This window comes from Calidris pugnax, unplaced genomic scaffold, assembly GCF_001431845.1.
Source record: "Calidris pugnax isolate Ruff unplaced genomic scaffold, ASM143184v1 scaffold63, whole genome shotgun sequence".
In the NCBI taxonomy this organism is placed as follows: Eukaryota; Metazoa; Chordata; class Aves; order Charadriiformes; family Scolopacidae; genus Calidris; species Calidris pugnax.
In genome coordinates this window covers 2,003,500-2,028,791 of record NW_015090852.1, presented here as the reverse complement: position 1 = coordinate 2,028,791, position 25,292 = coordinate 2,003,500, and the positions used below count along the sequence as shown (strand labels likewise).

General features: G+C 55.8%; 2 protein-coding genes across 2 annotated transcripts in view; one reads left to right on the top strand and one right to left on the bottom strand.

Annotated features, from left to right (window-relative positions):
• The first annotated feature begins 414 nt into the window (after positions 1-414).
• On the top strand, positions 415-13,866 carry STX6 (syntaxin 6). Its single transcript, XM_014943578.1, has 7 exons — positions 415-693; positions 1,289-1,383; positions 3,132-3,194; positions 5,874-5,996; positions 7,899-8,005; positions 9,857-9,951; positions 11,535-13,866. The coding sequence occupies exons 1-7, from the start codon at positions 444-446 to the stop codon at positions 11,609-11,611; spliced, it is 810 nt and encodes a 269-aa protein (XP_014799064.1). The 5' UTR covers positions 415-443; the 3' UTR covers positions 11,612-13,866.
• Positions 13,867-15,741: 1,875 nt separating this feature from the next.
• The window catches only part of KIAA1614 (KIAA1614 ortholog), a 12,743-nt gene continuing 3,192 nt past the window's right edge, over positions 15,742-25,292 (bottom strand). Inside the window, exons 4-11 of the mRNA XM_014943330.1 lie at positions 24,349-24,504; positions 22,206-22,361; positions 19,705-20,954; positions 19,506-19,617; positions 18,581-18,785; positions 17,528-17,640; positions 17,205-17,389; positions 15,742-16,291 (exon numbers count right to left, since the gene is read on the bottom strand). Of these exons, the coding sequence (XP_014798816.1) occupies positions 16,098-16,291; positions 17,205-17,389; positions 17,528-17,640; positions 18,581-18,785; positions 19,506-19,617; positions 19,705-20,954; positions 22,206-22,361; positions 24,349-24,504 (2,371 nt within the window). The 3' untranslated portion in view covers positions 15,742-16,097. The remainder of the gene's footprint in view (positions 16,292-17,204; positions 17,390-17,527; positions 17,641-18,580; positions 18,786-19,505; positions 19,618-19,704; positions 20,955-22,205; positions 22,362-24,348; positions 24,505-25,292) is intronic.

The following is a 25,292-nucleotide window of genomic DNA, read 5'->3' as shown; positions in this document are numbered from 1 at the left end:
CAGCCGGTGTAGTAGAGCTGTGTGGATTTTTTTTTTATGTTAAATTAAAATAAACAGTGCTGCACTCAACAGTCTGGCCTGACTGTATTGTGGGGACAGTTCCTGTAATTCTGTGTGCCCCTGGGGTATCTTACCTAGGTAGCCAAGAGTCTTCAGAGGAAAGCTGTTGAGAGAAATGTGAAACAACATTAATTGCCAGAGAGCAGCCTTGTTCAGACACTCTGCCCTGGCTTGCCTGTATGACACTCAGCAGAAACCTCCCCTAAAGAAATAGGTCCCTTCATTAATAGGTGACCTGTAAGTTGCTGTTGCTCAGCACTTGGTGCTGCAACAAGGGACAGGATTGTCCAGCAGGTAGGGCAAATCCTTATTTTACAAAATAAACTGAAAATGGTTTGAAGGAAAGATGTTTGGGAGAAAGTGGGGCTTCCCTACTCGGCTGGATGTTGGGCTGCCCCGCTGTGAGTGCTGCAGAGCAACTGATGATAATCCCTTGGCTTCTGTTTGATCACCCCGGGTGCAGGGAGGTGCAGAAAGCCGTGAACACCGCCCAGGGGCTCTTCCAGAGGTGGACGGAGCTCTTGCAAGATCCCTCCATCGCCACAAGAGAAGAAATCGACTGGACCACTAATGAGCTCAGGAATAACCTGCGGAGCATCGAGTGGGACCTGGAAGACTTGGATGAAACAATTAATATCCTTTATGTGGCTCTTTGGAGGTAGGGGTGTGCAGTTCCTGAGTCGTACTAAATAGCCCAGTACCAGTGCTTCCCACTAGTTACTTTTTTGCAGAAATTGGGACTGTTGAGGGTTGAATTTCGCATTTGCATTGGCTTTTCTCAAACTGCAAATGAGAAATTAAGGCAAATGTGTTCAGCAAAAAGATTTGCCTTTTGCCTTTTTGTTTTGCTTTTGACAAGGTATATTCTAAGACGCTTTGTTCCAGAAAGCCTATTGCGTCCTATGAATTCGGATCTCTCTGTAGTCGGTCGTACTCTAGGCTGGCTTCCAGAAATACTCCTTTTCCCTTGTGTTCATCTGAATACTCCAGAAAGCGCTGTGCAGAGAACCAAAAAAATGCAAGAGAGAAGCTTCACGCTGCACAATACATTCCTGCCGTGCCTGTTTTTCCCTCCAATGTTTCGTACTTTGCTAATCAAATTTTGGGAAAAGGCATGGTACGATGGAAAGCTGCCTCTTGGTAGAGCCCTGGTGAGGTGGGCTCAGGGTTTGTGTATCTGTGGCCGTACCCACCACCGCTAACGGGGACTCCTTGACTCGCTGCCTACGCATCGTTGAGGCAAATCCACGGAAATTCAACCTCGATGCGACGGAGCTGGGCATCAGGAAAGCCTTCATCACCAGCACGCGGCAGGTGGTCCGGGTAAGGAACGTGGACTTGGGGTTGAGAGTGGGGTGGAAGGCAGGGGGAGTGATTAGGTGGTTAAAAAAGAGGAAAGTTTGCATCCATTTCCGTGGTGAAGTGGAGAGCAGAGAATAAACCTGCTACCTGCTCTCTCGGGCTTCCTCCTCTTCCTCGTGTGCTCCCTCCTGGGGCTGCAGGGGTGGAGGTGCCCCATGGCATACCCTCCTTTGCTGCTGCTGCCCCTTTAGGTCTTCACACCTCTCTTGCAACAGCAAGCCCAGGAACGTGTAGAAACTGGGAAGAAAGAGTAAAGACCCCGCTGCAATGCAGGGGAGGCTGGAGCCTCCCTTCAGAGTAGAAGGAAATTGCAACTGTCCTGTGCTTTTGTAGCACTAGTTCTCAAAAACTTTGAGTCCACTTTGAACACTGACAGATGGTTAAAGCCTTGGTTATTGACATGACTTCAACTTCCTACTGCTGCAAATTGTCCAAACAACCGCTAGATTTATTTTTAACTTGAGGAAGAATTTTTATTTATTTATTTATTTTTAGTTTAAGCTCACACTTCAGAAGCCAAAGGAGGATTTTAACAACTCGGTGGTAATAAATAGAGAAGAAACATCTTCCCAAAAGCTTCACTGCCTGGTAACAGGCTGCTAGTTAGGAAGTTTTCTCCCTATTAATAGCTACACTGAGTGTAGCTTACTTTCTGCTGTCCCTCATGACTCTGACGTTCCTCCTTCACAAAATGCAATGCTGTGGCTGGCAGCAAGCGTGTTACCCTACCTGCAGTCCTGCAGTCTGGATGCAGTTCCTAAGGCTTGCTGCCTGGGAACTGATCCCAAAACCATGCTGGCCCTGGGTAGCAGGCGTGTGCTCGCCACCTTGCCCTTGGTGTAGCCTCCCCAGACAAGCAGGATGAAGCAAGCCTGCTCTGTGGTCCTCTTTTCCTGGCTGAAAACTGCTGCCTAATGGGTTTTTGGAGCAGTGTCTCTTACTGTTAAATGAAATGCATTAGTGGCATTACGTAGCTGACTTCAGTTTACATGGGGGAGTTTGTGCTGCACACCAGCATGTGCATTAGGGTAGGGAGAAGTAACCGAGTGGGATCTGGTGCTCTTAGGTGATGTATTGCACATCTCTTAACAGTAAAACATACCTAAAATGTTCTGGTGACATCAGAATTGTGCTGGTGGATCAACCCCTGTTAGATCATATTGACTGCTTGCTAATCTACCCTGTAAAAACTAGATTACGTTATGATGTGGTTGACAATCTTCTACAGGAACTCAGCAGCAAAACTTAAATTATTAAAACTTAGTTAAAGACAAAACATAGGCACAGTCAGAGAGGATGGGCACAGGACAGGAAATCTAACTCATCCTGTTCAATATAAAACCAGGTGCAACTGGCAATAAAGTGCAGGGGTTTAGAGGCTTTCAAGGCCTTGAAGAACATGGCTCTTCCTTACAGTCTATCAGTGGGAACACTAGTTTTGATGCAGTGTTTCTAGCTGTAGTGAAGCACAATGAGTAGTAGATAAGGAATATTTTCAAAATATCCCATTGCTGTTAATTCTAGTATTAGTAAAATGATGAAGTGCAGTGAAGCTCTCTGCAATATCCTTTCAGACTGTTCAAAACTGTGCATTTTCAAAGAAAAATCTCCCTTCCCTCACTCCCCCTAACGAAGCCTTGCAGCACCCTGAAACTGCCTGTCGCCTCAAATCTGATGCTCACATACTTCTTCTTTCATTGAACAAACAGGACATGAAGGATCAGATGTCAAACTCCTCCGTGCAAGCACTGGCTGAGAGGAAAAACAGACAGGTGAGAACCAGAAACAGGCAAGTTAAGTGAATGCAGTGGCCGTTTGGTACTTTAGGGAAAAAGGAGGATTTATCAGCTCTGGCAGCTAGCACCTTAAGGTATGTGTTAAGTGAAACTTCCATTTTCACTTCCTTGGAGGCCCTACATCGTCAGGTAGAGCACACAGCATTGATCCAAACTGTGTAAAAGCTGATATTACAATATATATCCTGTCTGTAGTTCATCCCCCTTATAAACTTTGGTTTGGGGAAGGGGCTTGCACGCTGTAGCAAAGCTGTGAGTTTGACCCGTGTCTGTTTTGCTGACCTGAGGGAGCTGATTCTCACAGGCACGTTGTTGCTGCCCCCTTCCAAACCTGTCTCTCAAAGCAGTGTCAGCACTTGCCATCTGTCTCTGTCTTCTGATCTGGTTGTGTACAACTGTCAGTGTTGCATCATTCTGCAGAAGGGGGGGGGAATCTCCCTCCTCCTCGGGAGGAACAGAATCCATGTCAGTGAATGTAATCCTGTGCTCTGCTGTATTTAGGAGCCAAGATGCTGCAATATCCTTTCACACAGCTGCCTCTTGTAATAGTTAGCCATGTAAGAAGATGGAAGGAGCTCAAGGAGTCTCAGGTTGTCTGCACTTGTAATCTAAGGAATAGAAATAGATGCAGCTTGTGCTCCTCCCCGGCTGACGAGGAGGCTGTAAGGAGATCTTAGGGCTGACTTCCAGAGCTGCCTCCCTAAAAGTTGGTGTGCATTTCCTCCAATTAACTTATCTGGCTGCATCAGTCTTACCACTTGTGGCAAAAATGACAAACTGCAACAAGCTACCGAGAAGCACCGAGCTGATTCCTGAGCTTGTTACAGGGTTAATGGACGTGCTTGGCAAACACTTGAAGAAGCAAAGTCCCTTACACCCTTGCTCAAACAAGTCTGTAGCTGCCTCTGCGTTTTGCTGCTTTCCTTTGGGCGAGGTTCCTGCTAGCTGCAGGAGACCATATGGCCCGGCTCGCACGGCAACATCTGGTCAGGAAAACTGACTTCCCCTTGCCGTCTTCCTCTCCCTTCCCCAGCCCCTTGCCTTCCCTCCAGACTGCCAAGCTTGTGCTGGCCTGGCCTGCAGCAGCTATTCCAGCCTGCCTCTGTGTCTGAGGGGCTGGCTGGTGGCAACCTGACCCTCACAGGCTCAGGCTGGCAAACAGAGGCCTTTCTATTGAAGTTGTAGCAAAACTAGTGCACTGCATTAAATAACCAGTAGCTGTACTTGCCACAAACTGGAGAGAACCAGGAGCTTCCTCAGTGTCTCGAAGGCAGGTATCCTGCTGGCTTCCTGCACGGTCAGTCCATCAGCTTTCCTTGATCCTTGTAAGGTGGATGAACTGTAGAGACTGTCTTGGTTTTAGCCTGCTGGAGCAGCCTGGTCATTGTCTTGCTGTTCTTCACAAATACTCCTTTGTCCCCCCCCCTGCCCACAGCCAGAAGCTGTGAGATGGTCTCCTTATGAGTCAGCCTTGCCTCCAAGGCCTTGCTGGTGGACAGACCCCTCCCCTAACTCGTTCGTAGTGCTGCAGGGTGCAGGTCCTCACCTGCAGGCCACGTTCATTCTCCAGCATTTGTCATTTATCACAGAATCTTCTAGGTTGGAAGGGACCTTAAAGATCATCTTGTCCAACCGTCAACCTAACTGACAAAAATAGACACCCACACAACAAACAAGGAGCATCATCACTAAACCATACCTCCCAGCACTACATCAACCCGTCTTTTGAACACCTCCAGGGATGGTGCCTCAACCACCTCCCTGGGCAGCCCATTCCAATGGCTGAGAACCCTTTCAGTGAAAAAATTTTTCATAATATCCAGCCTGAACATCCCCGGGCACAACTTGAGGCCATTTCCTCTTGTCCTGTCACCTGTGACTTGAGAGAAGAGACCGACCCCCATCTCTCTACACCCTCCTTTCAGGTAGTTGTAGAGAGCAATAAGGTCTCCCCTCAGCCTCCTCTTCTCCAGGCTGTAATGTATGTTATACCCCTTCCAGGGACCAGACTTACTCAGCTGGAAAGCCACATCTCTGCAGGCTTTGCACAAGCTTCTCTCTTCAGGTTGTAGAGCAGGTAGCAAGTGTAATCTTGTGTGCTGGCAACTGAACAGCACGCTGGAAGAACAGGTAGCCTGAATCAAAGAACACGAGCATACAGCACTGCTGTGGTTGTATTTTGCACTGTTTTACTCTCAGCTCAACTGGTTAAGTACTTTATCCAGACCCTCTTAAGCCCCTGTCATTAGTAGGACAGCGTTCAGTTCGAGCTATACATCTGTTAGCACAATATATCTGAATAATTCCCAGCTTACATGTTCTAGCACAAAGTGCTGCCTCTTGAGCAGACCTTTGCTGGGCCTTTGTGCTGTGCAGAAGACCTCCTGCGTGCACAATCTGTTGGTTGTACTCCAGCTCTCCTGCTGCTGGAGAGGTGTATCTGCAATATCAGGCTGCAGAGACTTCTCAGCCTGGCATTTTGGCGTTAATTTATTTTTTGACAGCAGTCTAGCTGAGTAGCAGTAGAGCTGGAGGAAAACGATGCTGTATGTATGTGTACAGGAGTATTGCCTCATCTGCCTTCCCACTACACACTGTAGACAAGCTGTGAGCAGACACAAGAGCGTTGCTAAGGGCTCTCTGCATCTGTTTTAGGCACTCCTGGGAGAAAGCGGGAGTCAGAGTTGGAGCTCTGGACCTGACAAATACAGCCGTCTGGACCGGGAGCTGCAATTAGCAAATTCACACTTCATCGAGGAGCAGCAAGCTCAACAACAGGTAAGGCAGTTGGCACCGTGCAGACTAAATAGCTTTGCTTGCCAAATGGGTGCCAGGGGGATGAGATACGGGCTGCAAGAGCCAAAAAAAAAGAAAATTAATCCAGTCCTTGGCTCGTCTGGATCCAGGAGCCTGACAGCCCTCACCTATGTACGCATTTCCCGTGTAGCACAGCTCTGGATGCATCGTGGCACAAAGTTTTTAACTCTTAAGCCTTGGGTCTTCTGCTCTGTACAGAAGGCAAAGAACATGATGTGGAAGATGTGGCACGCTGAGCTTTAATACTACAAGGATTGTTGAAATCCTTGGAAGAGTAGAAACGTCGCAAACACAGAAAAAAGCCCCTTTCTCTTATGCAACTTCCCCTGCTTAAAAAAACGAGCTGATGTTTGCTGTTGTTTGTGTGCATCTTCATCAGAACAGGCTAGGAGCAGGAGCACGTGCCTGCTTCCTTTTCCTGCCTTTGTCAACATGAGATTCGTGAGAAAGCCTGGGTGAGGGCTTTGCACTGTTATAGAATCATAGAATTGCCCAGGCCAGAAGGGACCTCCAAAGGTCATCTAGTCCGACCCCCCACAGTCAGCAGGGACACCCCCAACTAGACCAGGTTGCCCAGGGCCTCATCCAGCCTCTCCTTGAATATCTCCAGGGACGGGGCCTCAACCACCTCCCTGGGCACCCTGTTCCAGTGCTCCACCACCCTCACAGTGAAGAACCCTCTCCTAATCTCCAGTCTAAATCTGTTCCCCTCCAGCTTGAAGCCATTGCCCCTCGTCCTGTCACTGCAGGCCTTTCTAAACAGGTTCTCCCCAGCCTTCCTGTAGGCTCCCTTCAGGTACTGGAAGGCTGCTATTAGGTCTCCCCGGAGCCTCCTCTTCTCCAGGCTGAACACCCCCAGCTCCCTCAGCCTGTCCTCGTAGCAGAGGTGCTCCAACCCCCTGATCCTCCCTGTGGCCCTCCTCTGGACTCTCTCCAGGAGGTCCATGTCCTTCTTATATTGAGGGCTCCAGAGCTGCACACAATACTCCAGGTGAGGTCTCACCAGAGCAGAGGAAAGTGGCAGAATCACCTCTCTGGACCTGCGAGAGCCCCTGGCAAGGTGTTTCCCTGCCACTGGGGCAGTTCATCTGGAGAAGTGCCCGGGCAGAGTGCAGACCCCCAGGCAGCAGCCCACCCAAACACGGGCCTTTAAACAGCCCTCTGTCTGCAGCCCTCTGCAGCTTCTCAGAGGCAGCAAACTCTGCTAAAGCTCCTGACCCTTGACGCCGCCCTGGCTTTCAGACAAGTTTTACCTGGTGACTCGAGGAAGATAAATAGATTCAGAAGTAGGTAACTAGGGTAAATCTAATCCTTAGTGTGACTGTGCCCTGAAAATGACTTAAAATATCAGCACACCTATTCCTTTGGCGCATTTAGGAGCCAGGCTTGCTATTTTTAGCTGTAGAAGCTGCAACAGCCTTTTACTCACATTAATCCCTTGTTAGCTGCACCATGTTCCACGTTGCATTTTCCAGGCACAGCATCAGTGTGGCTTCCCTGGTGCCCGCTGCCGTATCTGCTGCTGGCTGGGGTCTTGCAGAGGTTTTGATGACCAGCCCCCGTGGCTTTCAAGAGTTGCTTTAGCTGGGAAGGGAGGGGGCATGGCTGAGCTGAGGCTGGATTTCCAGGGATGTCATCCCCTGCTGTGCCACGGGGATGCCGTGCCGGGGAGACTTCCTTGCGGCTGTCGCTTCTCCAGCATTTCTTAGGAACGTGGTCTTCATTCCTGGTGGCTTAGGTCTCTGCCCAGGCCCCACAGTTGATGTTGGCCGAGCAGCAAGAGTCTGGGATGGGCTGGCTCTGGATCCAGCTGCAGGAGGCGGCAGATCTGTAATTGCCCGTTTCCCTTCTCTTTGGCCCCAGTTGATTGTAGAGCAGCAAGATGAGCAGTTGGAGCTGGTCTCTGGCAGCATCGGGGTGCTGAAGAACATGTCCCAGCGCATTGGCGGGGAGCTGGAGGAGCAAGCAGTGTAAGTGTGAGACGCGGCGCCGGAAAAACAGTACGGGGCTGGCTGCAGCACAGCGGGAGGTCCTCACACACGTATCTCTGCCCCAGTTAGGGCCTTTGAATTTACTAGTCCCTCAGGCAGCCTCTCCTAGCCAGCCTTTGATTTTTAGGCAGTGGAAGGCATTTCTTACTGCAGCCTGCACGGATCCAACCGCAGCGTTGTTCGTTTGAAAGCCTACACCTAGGGCAGGCTTAGCTGCCAGTTTACTTTTCCTTCTCTCTCCTTTTTACACACTCCCCCCTAAGGCACACAGTTAGCTCCTTGCCTTCAGGCAGCCAGCAGAAGCGAACAGATGAGGGAGGGAGGTGCTGTGTAAAGGGGATACTGGGCACTTTCCCACTCCACAGGGTTTTGTGCTTGCCCCTGGATAACTGCTTGACCCAGGAGTTCTCAGCTCTGCCTCGCCGCTCTGAAACAGGCAGCACACAGAGCTGCTATTCATAGTTAAAGCTAAAAATAACCCTCACCCACGCAAAGGGTTAAAGGGTAGCTCACAAAGTAATTTGCATCCATCATTTACATCTAAATTAGATTTCTTTCCCAGTTCTTGTCCTTTCCAAACAAGTGCATAAAGTTTCCAGTTATGCAGTCAAACAGCTACCACTTCCAGAGAGCTTGAAGGGTTTATGCCTAAAATCCTTCCTTGTTTGCCTGAGAGGAGTTTGGAGGGCTATGTCCCTTGTGAAGTGGTGTCTGTCATCTTTGGTGGAGAAGAGGAACTTTAAACCCACCTCCGGTATGAAGTCTTGCAGCATGAGTCTTCTGCTCTCGTGGAAGCAGATCAGTGTGGTGTGGCTGTTTTCCAGATCATCACGTGCTTGCTAGACAGTAGCAGATAACTACTGCAATGAGCTTTTTTACAATTCTTTCTTTTTCCCCACTGAATGAAGGTTTAGCAAGTGCCCTAGAACTCCAAGTGAAGGAAGCTGTCCTTTTGAACATATTAAGCTTTAAAGTCCCACTGGCTGGAGGCGATTGGATTGGTACCTTGATTCTGGGTGTGCTCCTTTGTCTTCGAATGGGTTCTTGGCATTGGCAAAGCACAGCTTCAGGAAGGCTTTCAAATTCATTACAGTCGCTGTGTGGAGGAATTAGAGGGGTAACTTCCACTCAGGGCTTAAAAAGCACCTTAAAAGCAATTGCGAATCTCATTCCTGCTTGATACATGACTGGAACAAGATTTTAGCTTCAACTGCAAGCCCTGAGCAAGAAGAGAGATTTAAAGTCCAAGCTGGCATCTAGGTCTATCTAACCAGTCTCTGCTAATCACAGTTTATAAATGAATTTCACTGAATTTAAGAGTTGGAAGGGACCATAGAGATCATCTAGTCCAACTCCCCTGCTAAAGCAGGATTGCCTAGAGCTTGTCAGAGCATGTTACTCAGGACTGGATCCAGGCGGGTCTTGAAAATCTCCAAGGAAGGGGACTCCACAACCTCCCTGGGCAGCCTGTTCCAGGGCTCTGTCACCCTCACTGTGAAGAAGTTTCTCCTCATATTTGAGTGGAACCTCTTATGTTCCAACTTGTGCCCGTTGCCCCTCGTCCTCTCACTGGGAATCACTGAAAAGAGTCTGGCTCCCTCCTCCTTCAACCCTCCCTTGAGATACTTGTAGGCATTGATAAGGTCTCCCCTCAGCCTTCTCTTCTCCAGACTAAAGAGTCCCAGCTCTCACAGTCTCTCCTCATAATGGAGATGCTCCAATCCTTGAATCATCTTCATGAGGTGAAGAGGAAAACCCCCACTCCTCACATTGCAGGGTCCCAAAGGGATGTGCCCCTTGCTGACAAGTGCCATGCTTCTCTGTCCCCAGGATGCTGGATGACTTCTCCCATGAGTTGGACAGCACTCAGTCGCGGCTTGATAACGTCATGAAGAAGCTCGCCAAAGTCTCTCACATGACGAGTGGTAGGTCCTGGGAACTGGGATCCAGTCCTGGAAAGGGAGAGACAAGCCCTCGGATCTTCAGGCTGGGATGCTCCAAGCTCCCACCCACCGACAGCCATCGAGCAGAGGGGGAGGGAGCACATCTTGGGTGCTTGAAAGAGGGGGGAAGATTTCCAAGCCCTGCAGCTGCTCCTGCCCAGACACTGCTCTGCAGCCTGTCCTTTGTTTTATTTACAGATGCCTTTCTATTTATGCTGCTACTGCCACGGTGGGAAAATCCCCCTCTAGATGGTAGGAGGGGAAGCTCTGCAGCAGTTTCCTTTGCTGCCTGGGGAACAAAAGCTTTCAAGGTGCCATAAAACACTTGCCACCGAGCACAGCTTCCCCCACACCAAACACTTGCCCCTTCCCAAATCCCACCTGCCCTCGGGCTGCTGGTGCCTGCTCGGCCCGCGGGCCTGTTGTCGGTCCGAGGTATCTCTCAGCTGGCAGAGGAAAGAGGCGATTTTCTGCGCTGAGGGGGAGGCTGAACCCACAAGAAAAGTCCTTATAAGGCTGTGCCTGAAGCTGGTGGGCTGGCGGGGCGCCGCGGGCAGAGCAAACAGGAAGACCTGCGTGCCTGCCGGGAAGTCCCCCGCCGCCGGCACGGCTCGGCACGGCTGGGCTCTCCTCTCCGAGCGCTGGCGGGGCGCCCGCCGGTCCCCTCCGCCCTCACCCCTCTCCCGGGGGTGCTCGGGTGGCTTGTGGAGGCAGCAGCGAGTGGGGAGGAGCAGTGTTCTTACTCTGTGGGATTAGGCTGGCCGGGGGATTTATGAGGTTGTGGAAATACGGCCCTGGAGAGACCATTTGGAGTGCTGAGAACACACTTGGCGTCACCAGTAGCAGCACAAACGCTGGCAAGCCTTGTGTATCATCTCCCCTTTCCCCTGGGAAAAAGGCTTCCATCATTGCAGAGTGCTTCTGAGAGTTGGGAAAGAGCATTCTGCTGTGCCCAGAAGTTGTGGGGTGCCAGTAGCCCTGTCCCTGCTGCTGCACCATCATCTCACAGGAGCTTTCTCTCTGCTACCTCAGACGTGGCCGTGGACAGACAGCAGCTCTCAGAGGCAATGGCAACATTGAGCTTCTGCAGAGCGTGCGTGGGGACAGCAAGATGTACAGATGTCCAGGGTTAACCTCATTCCCAGCACTCTCCTAAGGGAAGCTGCCACAAGCTCTTCCCAGCAGAGCTGTTTCGGGCAGCTTTCACCAGTCTGCTGCTTGTTCTTCTAGCAAACAGGTTACTCCACGAGTGAGCAGCAACACACAGCAGCTCTGCTTGCTCCTCCTGATTGCTTTTGAACTGGCTTATCAAATCTGTTTGAATTTGGTTGGCGAGAAGCTTCAAAATGCCCTCAGCTCTCCCCAAAACCAGATGTGTCCTGGAGGAGAAATGCTCTTGCCCCACGGGCTGCAGCGGGGCACTCTGCCAAAGGAGCTGCTGCTTTGGCCTTTTATGGCTTTTTTTAAGCTTAAATTGGGCTCCTAGCAGTACAGCAAGGAAAAGCTCTCCCCCAATTTTCCTTCCCTGTTAAAGCAGGAAGACTGATCCTTCCTTTTCCTTCCAGATCGACGGCAGTGGTGTGCGATTATCATCCTCTTCGTCATCTTGCTGGTGGTGCTCATCCTGTTTTTCGTCCTGTGATGAACTGAACTTCCTCGGACGCCCCCTCCCCGCCCCCCTCACCCCTGTAACACGGGGAAATGAAACTCTCACTGTTTCCGTCCGCCCACAGAGATCCCCCAGGCAAGAAAACCCGCGGCCCAGCTCTCACCATTCTCCTCTGAGGACTGTAGCTCGGCTCTGCCGGCATCTCACCTGGTTCTGGGGAGAGGGGGTGGAGGACTGGAGCTACCTTCTCCCCCGGTGTGGTGCCATCTGGACCTGGGCTCCAGGTCTGGACCTGGGCAGCTGGAAGGGGGACTTGTCCCCTGTGCTTCCACCCGGTGCAGGTAGGATCTGGTCGCAGCGGTTCCAAGCCGCCCTGCAGTGGGATGCGGACACAGAGCAGCGAGCCCTGGGGAGGATGGGACTTTTGGGGGGGGTGTGGGGAGGAAATTAATTAACTCACTGAGCATTACAAACCGCCTTGCCAGGCTGCGGGTGCTTGCCAGCCAAAAGCATTACCAGGAGGAGCGGTGACGTGAAACCCCACGGTGAGGGAGAGGAGCTGAACTCCTCCTGCCCCACGCTGCCTTCCTCCCACCGCCACCTTCTTGCCACCCAGATGCCAGGGTGAGCCTGCAGCAGAGCATCCACATCACCACCCCTTGGCAGAAGCTTACGTGCAGGTGAGCCATAGGGTGAAGTGTCCTGTCCTCAGCACAATTGGAAACCCCAGAGCTTTAAACTTGGTGTTGATGGTCGCTGAGAGCTGGCAAACAACCATTAGCCGGAGAGAGTCAGTTTCTTAAAGCTTTTAGGATTGCCTCCTTCGTTATACAAGCCTCTAAAGCTCATTGACTGATGCTTTCTTTGCCCTTGTATAACCGAGTAACTGCTTCTGTTTAACAGCTGCTTCCATTTGGCAAGTGATTTGTCAGGTCTAAAATAACTTATTTTTTTTAAGAAAAAAAAAGAAAAAAACGATGAGGAACTTTAAAGGATTTTTTTGATGACCATTTGAGCCACATTCTGTCTGCGAGTGCACAAGAGGCATTGCCAGCGGAATGGGGCTCAATTATGTATCTTAAGTGCATATGAACTTGTAAATAGGACGTCTTAATTTTTCCCAACTGCTATTTTTTAGACACCTCTGTTGTAAGCAACCGAAAGGCTGGAGATTCAAAGCTAGATCATGTTTCTGTGTTGTTTCCCAGTCCTTTTGTTACCTTTGAGCTGTTTGTCACTGGAGTTGCCCTCAGCAGTGTCAGATAGCCTCCTTGTCTCCCTCGTACAGTGAATTAGGAGTTAGCCAGGTGGTCGAGACCAAAAATGTGGTGAAGAGAGCTCCCCTGGCAGTATTAACTGGGGAGAAATGCAGACGGCGGGGGGTCTGTGCTGCAAACACCACTTGCAGAATACGGGGTGACTCTTTAGGAAAGCAAAAAGTATTTCTTAGCAAAGCCTGCTCCCGTATTTGAGTTGCAAACACTGGAAAGACTGGGGACAGGCTGGCTTCCACCTCCCATCTGGGTCTCAGATGGGGCTGGGGGAGGAAGTTAATTGGTGCTGACGCTAAGACTTCTGCTGAAAATGCATCATCCCCCCCCCCCCGACGGCTTTACCTCCGGGATGCTTAGCCCAGACTGAACACTCCTCCTTTCCTTTCAAACGGTTGTGTGACCCCCCCTTGCCCCCTCCCCAGCAGGCACCGGGCGCTGACAGCCGGCGGCACCGTGCCTTCCGCCGCCGGGCACCGACGGGGAGGGGGGGGGTGAGACCAAGCTCCCCCCCCCACCAACGCCTGGGCGGCCGCTCTCGTTAACGCACATGTGCCCTTAGCACTAATTATTTCAGCAGTTGCTCTTTGTCCTGGCAGAGCACCTCGTTTCTTTTGGTTCTGCTGTGAGACGTACGAGGTGTCCCCCCCTTTCCTGTCGCAGTGTCTGCCCGGCTCCTTGGGCTTTATACCTCTCCAAGAGCAGGTTTCCCGGGAGCACGAGTCTGAGCAGGGCTTTGCCCTTGGCTGGTATTTGCACACCTCTGATCCCCGCAGTATTTTTGGCATGGTCCAGCATCCTCCGGGAATGACTCCGTGCAGGACCGCTCCGTCGTTAGTCCGGCGTGCTTCCCGGAGGGTGGCCCAGCTGCTGGCATCACCGCGAGCCACCAAACTGTCATCTTCGGTCCCTTTTCCTGTGTACATTTGCTTTTTTTTTCTGTTGTTATTGGTGCCCCTCCCTTTGACACTAAATAAATGCATTGCTGGTGCCCAGCGTGGCACAGCAGAGATCACCCGTCCTTCTCGCAGTGACCCTTGCCTGGGGACAAGGATGGAGGGGTGGAGGTGGGTATCTCCTGGCGCTGGGTAGCAGGAAAAGATCATGGAATCATGGAATTGTCAGAGTTGGAAGGGATCATCTGGTCCAACTCCCCTGCTGAAGCAGGAACACCTAGAGCACATCACTCAGGATGGCATCCAGGCAGGTCTTGAAGGTCTCCAGAGAAGGGGACTCCACAGCCTCCCTGGGCAGCCTGTTCCAGGGCTCCATCACCCTCACCAGAAAGAAGTTCTTTCTCATATTTGAGTGGAACTTCCCATGTTCCAGCTTGAGCCTGTTACCCTTTGTCCTATTGCTGGAAACCACTGAAAACAGTCCGGTTCCAACATCCTTCAACCCACCCTTTAGATACTTATAAACATAAATAAGGTCTCCCTTCAGTCTTCGCTTCTCCAGGCTAAAGAGCCCCAGCTCTTTGAGCCTTTCCTCATAAGGGAGGTGCTCCAATCCCTTCCTCATCTTGGTTGCCCTACGCTAGACTCTCTCCAGCAGTTCCCTGTCCCTCTTGAACTGGGGAGCCCAGAACTGGATGCACTATTCCAGTTGTGGCCTCACCAGTGCAGAGCAGAGGGGGGGAATGAGATCCCACCAGCATCTGCCTGCCATCACCCTCCTGGCTTTTAAGGCATAAGCAGCAGTTTCTGGGGTCCCCTCTGCGCTGCAGGCAGCTGCTGCCCAGATGTGGGGGGCACCACCATGCAGGGGGCAGCTGTTGTGGGACTCTCTCCAGCAGTTCCCTGTCCCTCTTGAACTGGGGAGCCCAGAACTGGATGCACTATTCCAGTTGTGGCCTCACCAGTGCAGAGCAGAGGGGGGGAATGAGATCCCACCAGCATCTGCCTGCCATCACCCTCCTGGCTTTTAAGGCATAAGCAGCAGTTTCTGGGGTCCCCTCTGCGCTGCAGGCAGCTGCTGCCCAGATGTGGGGGGCACCACCATGCAGGGGGCAGCTGTTGTGGCCAGTGGGAGGGCGCCAGACCCCCCCCCCTACCCAGTGCACGCGCCTCCTCTGCTTGCTGGGGAGGCTTTTCCCTGCACAGCAGCATCGGTTTCCCCTTCCTCAGCTGGAAAAAAGGAAATTCCCCCCCCCAGACCCAGCAGCAGGAGCACAGACCCCCCTCTGTCATTAGTGATGGACACCTGTGGGGGTGTCCCCAAAAATGTCCCTGTAGGAAGAGGAGGGCAGCCCCGTCACCCCATGCCCCCAACCCACCATGCCACTTATCAGAGCAGGGAAAAGGGGGGGTTGTTCTGCTCTTTGAAGGGCACTGTGGGCAGCAGACTCCCCCCCCCAGTACTGCACCACCATCAGTAGCCACTGGTAGAGCAACGGCCATGGAAACCAGGCAGCAAGGACCCAGAGACCACCCCCAAAACACAACCTGCCTGGGGGTGGCAATAGGGAGAGCCCCCCTTCTCCCCTGTCCTGGGGGACAGGTGTTGTCCCCCCCCGTCCCTAATTTCCCAAATGGGTCCTCAGACCCCAGGGAGCCCCTCCTGTCCCAAGGCTGTGCCACCCCCTGCTGCCCCACAGCCAGGACATGCCTTCAGCACCCCGAACAAGCCACCCACTTGGTGACACCGGCTCCAAGGGGGCTCAGCCCCACATGAAGGCACCCCCCCCAACATGCACCCCCACCACACAGACCCCACACCCACCAGCAGCCCCCGGACTGGGGCATGTCCCATCCCTCTGGGCCAAGCGTCCCATAACCACACACCACCACCCTCCCTACAGCCCACAAGCCAAAGCCACTGTTTCATTATTACATAGATAGATATATTTTTTTTTCAAGTTAAAAATAATTTAAAAAAAAAAAGCAACCCACCAGCTCCTGGGTGCAGATTTCCAGCGGTGGCTGGGAACCCCATGTCTTCTGGGGATGCAGGGATGGGGCATCCCCATGTTGGCCATCCCAGTGCCCAGCAGGACAGCCCACCCTGGCTCAATGGCATTGTCCCCTGTCCCCACACTTGGGGCATCTCCTGGAGACACTGGATGCTGTCTGGGCATGGTCCTTGGTCCTGTTCTGCCTCAGGGAAGCCCACCTGCCCCCACCAGAGCAGTGCAGGTCCCCTGGCACCGCAGGGCAACTTGGTCCAACACTGTGCCATCCTGCGGCATCCCGGGATGGTGGTGGGACATCCTCCTTCTCCCGATGGGCTTCCCGGGAGCCGTGCCGGGGCTACCGGGGCGCCGGGCGGTGCCTGAGGACGCGGAGGGACAGGGTGTCCGCCTGGAGCAGCAGCTCCCGGATGCGGGCCAGCCCCAGCCCCGAGACGGCCGCCCCGTTGACCTGCAGGATCTCGTCCCCCACGCCCAGGAGCCCCGCGTACAGCTTGGCCGTGCCGGCGTCCGCCATCTCCTGCACGTAGACACCTGTGGAGAGGGACATGGGGGTGGGTGAGCCCACTGCCCTGCAAACCATGGCTGGGGCTGTGCCCCCCAGGGGCTGCACACTGGGCCATGCACAGCAGCAAATTCACCACAGGTGGCCTTATGGTGTCCCAAGCCAAGGGCTGATGGACACACGGGACTGTGCGTGGCCAAAGCCACACGTAGCAGCATCTCCCCATCCACCATCACCCCTTTGGGTGTCCACCCTACTGCCTGTCCCCAAGCTTGGTCCCAGGGAGAGACGAGTGCCACCACGGAGGGGCCGTGCCATGCCTCCCCTGAGGCTCACATGATGCTTTGGGATGACCCAGTGGTGCCCAGTGACAGGACAAGAGGAAACGGGCACAAACTTGAGTATAAGAAGTTCCACCTAAACGTGAGGAGGAACTTGTTTACTGTGAGAGTGGCAGAGCACTGGAAAAAGCTGCCCAGAGGGGTGGTGGAGTCTCCCTCTCTGGAGACATTCAAAATCTACCTGGACATAGAATCATAGAATCATAGAATTGCCCAGGCCAGAAGGGACCTCCAAAGGTCATCTAGTCCGACCTCCCCGCAGTCAGCAGGGACACCCCCAACTAGACCAGGTTGCCCAGGGCCTCGTCGAGCCTCTCCTTGAATATCTCCAGGGAAGGGGCCTCAACCACCTCCCTGGGCAACCTGTTCCAGTGCTCCACCACCCTCACAGTGAAGAACCCTCTCCTAATCTCCAGTCTAAATCTGTTCCCCTCCAGCTTGAAGCCATTGCCCCTCATCCTGTCACTGCAGGCCTTTCTAAACAGGCTCTACATGTTCCTGTGCAACCTGCTCTAGGTGGACCCGCTTTGGCAGGGGGCTAGGACTAGATGATCTCCAGAGGTCCCTTCCAACCCCATGTGATTCCATGAGCCCACCATACCTGTGTCAGGCCGGCCGTGCCCAGAGGTGACACAGAACCCAAAGGCGCCATGTGGGGGCCGCTGCAGCTCCAGCTGGCTGGTGCCATCGGGGAAGACCTCCACCACGCGCCCCACCGCACGCAGCCGGCCGGGCGCCCCGATGTCCTCCACGCTCAGCGAGCGCCGCGGCCCCGAGTCCCCCTTCCTGCGGGGAGAGGGGAGACAGGGTGAGCAGGGAGCCCAGGAAGCTGCCAGGGATAGAGTGATGGGGCCCCCCACCACGGCCAAGGACCCCAAAACAGCCTTCCCAGCCACGACAGGGATGTCCCGAGTCCCGTCCTACCTGTCGGCCACGGTCTGGGGCAGGAGGTAGGCGCTGGCACGGGACGCCTTGCCCAGGAGGGGGTGCAGGCTTTGGATGGAGGCGGCTTTTCGTGGCTGGCAGAAGGGTGACACCTGGGGAAAAATGCCCAGCTGAGGTGGGGATGACTCCGAAAGCCATGCAGCACCACAGCCCTTCGCACCCCAATGTACCTTGCGAGTGGGGGGCACCCCACACCCTCTATCCCCCCACCAGGGCCCCTTCCAAACCACTGCTGAGGAGGGTCCCTCACTCCGGGCCAGGATGCCCGCCCAGGGAGTGGGGTTTCTCGGGGAGACATCTCGCTGCTCAGCTGGGTGGGACACACAAGCCATGACCCCAAACCAAATGACCTCATCTCCCCTCCCAAAATCTGCTCTTCCACCTCCCCCCTCACTCCCTCCTTCCCCCCTCCCAAAATCTGCTCTTCCACCTCCCCACCTCACTCCCTCCTTCCCCCTTTGTAGAATCATAGAATCTAGGTTGGAAGGGACCTTAAAGATCATCTAGTCCAACCATCAACCTAACCCTGACAAGAAAATAAATAAGAAATAAGCAACAAAAAAACCACTAAACCATATTCCTGAGGACCATGTCAACCCATCTTTTGAACACCTCCAGGGATGGTGCCTCAACCACTTCCCTGGGCAGCCTATTCCAATGCTGGATAACCCTTTCCATGAAGAAATTTTTCCTAATATCCAATCTAAACCTCCCCTGGCGCAACTTGAGGCCATTTCCTCTTGTCCTATCTCCTGTGACTTGGGAGACAAGATCGCCCCCTGTTTCTCTACACCCCCCCTTCAGGTAGTTATAAAGTGCGATAAGGTCTCCCCTCAGCTCCTCTTCCACCCTGGGCTTTTCAAACCCAGCAGATTTGGGATGGCACATGCACCCCCCACCCCCGGGACCACTGGAGCCATAAAGTGATGCGCAGGAAGGCTTCACCCCAGCCCAGCACCCCTCCTCCTCTTGGATCACCCCCTCCAGCTCCCCATGGACACCTCCACCATGGGGTGACCATCTCAAGCTCACCAGCCGCAGGGACTGCAGGGAGGGAGACTTCTTCATGCCGGGGCCATCTGGGGGGGTGCCACCGGGGGCCGGGAGCTGCTCCATGCTGTAGCAGCGGAAGCGGCCCAGGCGCTGCTTGGTGCTCTGGCTCAGGCTGCACAGGAGCTTCTTCAGCCCCGAGGCCGAAGCGCTGCTGCCCTTGCGGCTCGCTGGCTGCCCCGGCTCCCTGCAGGGAGGAGGAATGATGGCCGTCCACCACGCGCCCTGGGGGAGCACGGCCAGCAGCTACCTCGGGGCTGGGGGTGCATCCTGCACCCACCTTCTCCGTTTGAGCCTCACAGCACAGTGGGGTGCAGCCACCCCACCTCCCCCCAGCCACTAACCCAGCACACACAAAGGATGGATTTCACGAACCAAAGCGACCTGAAGGGCTCCTTACCTGTTTTCCCCATAATTTTGGGGGCATAACACCTTTCACACCTCCCTCGCTCTCTGCCTGATGGGATTGCATCCTACCAAGGGGCTAGAAAGACCCAGCACCACCTCTGAACCCTCCTGCCAGGCTGAGACAAGCTGCGCCCGGGGGACAGATCGGGTGGGATCACGTTTGGGGAGCCCCAAGGCAGCCTTGGGGTCGGCAGCGGATTTTTCCCAAAAGGAAAGAACCTGGCACTGAGCTAAACCCCTCCAAGGGCTGCCCGCCATCACGTTAGCTGCACCACCACCACCACGGAACCAGCTGCGGGGTGAAACGCAGCTCCACTTGGCATCTTTGCATTGAGTTTTGGGGAGGTTTTTGGTGCCAAAAGGCAAGAGTCCCACCAGGAACTGTTTTGGGGCGGGGGGGCTCAGCCTGGCATCATCCTGCTGGTCCGAGGAGGGATGCTGAGGGATGCAGCACCCCCTGTGCAGTGCAGGATGCCGATGGTCCCTCGCTCTCACTCACCCGTGTGCCACACTCCCGGCTGGATGCTGCTGCCCTCCAGGCATCCCTGCAGCTCCCCTGGGTGGACAAGCAGCCTCCTGGGGTGCAGGGGTGACAGGCTGCGACGGTGCCCCTGGAACCACAGCGAGACAGTCACACCCCTGCCTTGTTGGGGACTTCCCCAAGCACACCCCCCCCCAGCCAAGCACGAGTCTCTTACCTCTGCCCATCCCCGGTGGGTCCTGCCCGTGGGTGTTGTTGCAGTTGTTGGTGGACAAGGCACGGAGGGGGCTCCCTGGGAGCCACCTGGGGCCGCAGGGACCCCTCCGCTCCCCCGGCCCTGCCCTGCCCCCTGGTTGGGGAGGCCCAGCGCTCCCACCATCAGGCTCTGGACCCCGGGCACCTTGGCTGGATGCCCGGCGGCTGCCACTGGAGAAGAGGGCTTTCCTGCAAGGCACCTGGGAGGAGGCCTTTTTGGTGGTGGGGGGAGCGGGGAGGTGGGTGCCTGGCATCGGAGTGATGGTCCTCGGCTGCGAGGAGGGGTCCGGGGGCTCACTGGGCTGCTGTGGGGGACGAGTGGTGTTTCCCACCCCCTCGCTGTCCCCCAGATGTTGGTGGGGGTCCCCCTCTTCCCGGCTGCCAGCTCTGCCCAGTGGCAGGGGGCAAACAGCCCCCGGCTGGCTTGTGGTGCCACCTGAGACCCCGTCCCCTGCACAGGGGCCACCACCAGCCACGCACGTCCCCTTCCCGGGTCTCGCCTCCAGCTGTGGGGCAGGATGGGGGGCCCTGTGCCCACGAGCCCGGGGATCCCTGTGCCCCCTCGGGTGGGGGCTGCGGGGTCCTGCCTCCTCGCTGTCCGTCCGGCAGCCGTCAGAGGTGTCAGTGCTCTCCAGGGCTGAGTCCACCTCATCAATGTAGGTGACATCCCCGATGTACGTCTCCTTGATCTTCTCGGTGTGGATGCGCTGCCGGGAGGGGAGGATCCACAGCGGGGACCCCCGGGGGCCCAGAGTCTTGGTTTTGGGCTCCAGCCTGGCAGAGCTCAGCCCCCCGCTCTCCCCTGGGATGCTTCCCGGTGCTGCAGGGATGCTCGGGGCTGCGTCGGTGGCTGCCGTTGTATCCACGCCCCGGCTGGAAGTGGCACCGAGGAAGGAGCCGCAGGCGCTGCACTTGCCCCCGGCCACCAGGTCACCGCTTCGGGCTTTGGGCCGGCCGGCTCCGTCGCCCGGCTGCCCGCTGCCGGCTGGATCCGGGGAGGACAGGGCCGAGCCCAGTGCCCGCCGGTGCCGCAGCTGCAGCCGCTCCAGGTACCGCACCTCGGCGTCGCGGGCCGACTCGTCCTCGAAGCGGACACGGGACGGGGAAGGTCCCCGGGGCCTCCGGGGCCGCCCGCAGCTGGACTCCCCGCTCGACGAGTCACTCAGGCTCCCACCGTCCCGCGGGGTGACGCTCGGCCTCCCGCTGGGCTCCCTGGTGTGGGGACTGTGAGGGCCGCCCGGCTCCCTCAGGAAAGCAGGGCAGGAGGTGGGGGGAAAAACCAGTGAGGAAGATGGAGCAGGAGGAAAGCCCACCCCGTGTTGTACAGCCCTGCTCCCCTCCCGGGCTGCCCGAAGCTGAAGTCATGGGATTTCAGCCGTGCCCCACTGCCACCACCCGACCTCCATCTCCCTTCCCCTGCGCCGAGGCGTGTGGTTAATCAGTCTGGGAACACCGACTCGCACATGACCCGGCACACACACGGCGAGCGGCGGCTTGGGTACAGCCTTCCAGGCACCAAGGAGGCACTGCCCAACCAGCTGGGGAAACACAGCCCTCCCAGCCAGCTGGTTAACGCGCCATTAATGCCTCTGACTTGCTGTTAAACACAATTAAACATCCCCCAAATACTGTGCTGCGAAGACTTCACCCACACCCCGGGCAGGGGGATGCTCCTGCAGGGCAAGGGGATGCTCCGGGGGGGCAGGGGGATCATAGAATCATCAAATCATCTAGGCTGGAAAAGACCTTTGGGATCATCGAGACCAACCATCTACCCTACTCTACAAAGTTCCCTACACCATATCCCCCAAAACCACATCTAAATGGCTCTTAAACACATCCAAGGATGGTGACTCAACCACCTCCCTGGGCAGCCTATTCCAGTGTCTGATCACTCTTTCTGTGAAGAATTTCTTCCTAATTTCCAGTCTAAACCTACCCTGTTGCAGCTTGAATCCATTCCCTCTTGTTCTATCACTGATTACCTGTGAGAAGAGACCAGCACCAACATCTCTACAACGTCCCTTCAAGTAGTCGTAGAGCATGATGAGGTCACCCCACAAGTCTCCTCTTCCTCAAACTAAACAGTCCCAGCTCCCTCCATCCTTCTTGGTACAATTTAGTCTCCAGGCCCTTCACCAGCTTCGTTGCCCTCCTCTGCACCCGCTCCAGCACCTCCAGATCTCTCTTGTATTGAGGTGCCCCAAACTGGACATGGTACTCCAGGTGTGGCCTCACCAGTGCTGAGTATGGGGAGGACAGTCACCTCCAGACTTCTGCTGGTCACACTATTCCTAAATACGAGCCAGGGGGATGCTCAGGTCAGCTGCACACCCATCTGCATGCCCTACACACATGCCAAATCCACACGTACCCCCCGAGAGCACCGTGGCGGCAACAAAGCCGGGGTTGGGGGAAAGGGGGGGGGAAATGAGGGATGCATCCCGGGGGTCCGGCACTGACCTGGGGCGCGGGGTGGCGGCGGCGGTGGGGAGGAGGAGGATGTCGTGGCTGGCGCGCAGGGGGTTCGTCCGAGCCTTCATGCGGGCGCGCTGCAGCAGCTGCTTGGCCTGCTCGTGCCGCGGGCTCAGCTCGAGCTCCTGCCCGGGGACAAAGGCCCTGCGGCCCCCGTGATGGGGAGGAGGGGGGTGGGATTAGGAAAAAATAACAGGGATTAGACGTGGTTTAACAGTGACGACGGGGCTGCTCTGCCCAGAGAAAACCAAGCCCGGCCTCCGTTCACAGGAGGGCTGGACACCGTGCTGGGGGGGACAGGCGGGCAGGAGGATGGGGTGTTGCTCCCTTCAATGGGGATGCTCTGGGGGGAGGCTTGGCCCCCCCACAGCTCAGGCACTGGTTTAGCTGAGGCAGCACTTTGCATCAGGTGGATGGGGAAACCGAGGCAGGCACTGCCTCCGCTCCCCGGCGGTGTAAACCCCTCCGCGACGACGGGGCTGCTCTGCCCAGAGAAAACCGAGCCCGGCCTCCATTCACAGGAGGGCTGGACACCATGCCGGGGGGGACAGCCTCCAGGAGGTCTCCCCCCAGCCCCCCAGCTGCAGGGGGGACCCATGGGCTATGGGAGGGCACAGCCCTGCTCCAGCACTGCCTTCCCCGTTGGCCATGGCCCTAATCCCCCTGATTAAAATAATCAGCTCAGGCAGTCACTTCGGGGAGCCTGGGCTTAACCTCTTCGCAGCAGGAGGGTGGGTGCAGGCTGGCCCCCCAGGAAAGCCCTCTGTGCCACACCGTGGTGGGGGGCACAAGCCACCCCCTTGGGTTTTGACTGCCCCTGCTCACGGGGAGCGCAGCATCCCCGGCTCAGCCTCGCTGGCGTGGGGACAGACAGACGGACAGACATGGACCAGCTGTGAGGGCCGCCCGGCTCCCTCAGGAAAGCAGGGCAGGAGGTGGGGGGAAAAACCAGTGAGGAAGATGGAGCAGGAGGAAAGCCCACCCCGTGTTGTACAGCCCTGCTCCCCTCCCGGGCTGCCCGAAGCTGAAGTCATGGGATTTCAGCCGTGCCCCACTGCCACCACCCGACCTCCATCTCCTTCCCCTGCGCCGAGGTGTGTGGTTAATCAGTCTGGGAACACCGACTCGCACATGACCCGGCACACACACGGCGAGCGGCGGCTCGGGTACAGCCTTCCAGGCACCAAGGAGGCACTGCCCAACCAGCTGGGGAAACACAGTCCTCCCAGCCAGCCGGTTAACGCGCCATTAATGCCTCTGCCTTGCTGTTAAACACAATTAAACATCCCCCAAATACTGTGCTGCGAAGACTTCACCCACACCCCGGGCAGGGGGATGCTCCTGCAGGGCAAGGGGATGCTCCGGGGGGGCAGGGGGATCATAGAATCATCAAATCATCTAGGCTGGAAAAGACCTTTGGGATCATCGAGACCAACCATCTACCCTACTCTACAAAGTTCCCTACACCATATCCCCCAAAACCACATCTAAATGGCTCTTAAACACATCCAAGGATGGTGACTCAACCACCTCCCTGGGCAGCCTATTCCAGTGTCTGATCACTCTTTCTGTGAAGAATTTCTTCCTAATTTCCAGTCTAAACCTACCCTGTTGCAGCTTGAATCCATTCCCTCTTGTTCTATCACTGATTACCTGTGAGAAGAGACCAGCACCAACATCTCTACAACGTCCCTTCAAGTAGTCGTAGAGCATGATGAGGTCACCCCACAAGTCTCCTCTTCCTCAAACTAAACAGTCCCAGCTCCCTCCATCCTTCTTGGTACAATTTATTCTCCAGGCCCTTCACCAGCTTCGTTGCCCTCCTCTGCACCCGCTCCAGCACCTCCAGATCTCTCTTGTATTGAGGTGCCCCAAACTGGACATGGTACTCCAGGTGTGGCCTCACCAGTGCTGAGTATGGGGAGGACAGTCACCTCCAGACTTCTGCTGGTCACACTATTCCTAAATACGAGCCAGGGGGATGCTCAGGTCAGCTGCACACCCATCTGCATGCCCTACACACATGCCAAATCCACACGTACCCCCCGAGAGCACCGTGGCGGCAACAAAGCCGGGGTTGGGGGAAAGGGGGGGGGAAATGAGGGATGCATCCCGGGGGTCCGGCACTGACCTGGGGCGCGGGGTGGCGGCGGCGGTGGGGAGGAGGAGGATGTCGTGGCTGGCGCGCAGGGGGTTCGTCCGAGCCTTCATGCGGGCGCGCTGCAGCAGCTGCTTGGCCTGCTCGTGCCGCGGGCTCAGCTCGAGCTCCTGCCCGGGGACAAAGGCCCTGCGGCCCCCGTGATGGGGAGGAGGGGGGTGGGATTAGGAAAAAATAACAGGGATTAGACGTGGTTTAACAGTGACGACGGGGCTGCTCTGCCCAGAGAAAACCAAGCCCGGCCTCCGTTCACAGGAGGGCTGGACACCGTGCTGGGGGGGACAGGCGGGCAGGAGGATGGGGTGTTGCTCCCTTCAATGGGGATGCTCTGGGGGGAGGCTTGGCCCCCCCACAGCTCAGGCACTGGTTTAGCTGAGGCAGCACTTTGCATCAGGTGGATGGGGAAACCGAGGCAGGCACTGCCTCCGCTCCCCGGCGGTGTAAACCCCTCCGCCATGCCAACACAGGTAGGTTTGGGACGACCCCCTGCCACCTTGCTGCCTTCCCTTCCCTCCAGGAGGTCTCCCCCCAGCCCCCCAGCTGCAGGGGGGACCCATGGGCTATGGGAGGGCACAGCCCTGCTCCAGCACTGCCTTCCCCGTTGGCCATGGCCCTAATCCCCCTGATTAAAATAATCAGCTCAGGCAGTCACTTCGGGGAGCCTGGCCTTAACCTCTTCGCGGCAGGAGGGTGGGCGCAGGCTGGCCCCCCAGGAAAGCCCTCTGTGGTGGGGGGCACAAACCACCCCTTTGGGTTTTGACTCCCCCTGCTCACGGGGAGCGCAGCATCCCCGGCTCAGCCTCGCACCCGGCCATCACCAATCCACCCCAGCTGCTGGAGCGGAGCAGAACCAGTAACCACAATACAGGGGGTCTTCCCCACTTACTCTCTTCCCCCCCATGCACCCCCCCGAGCCC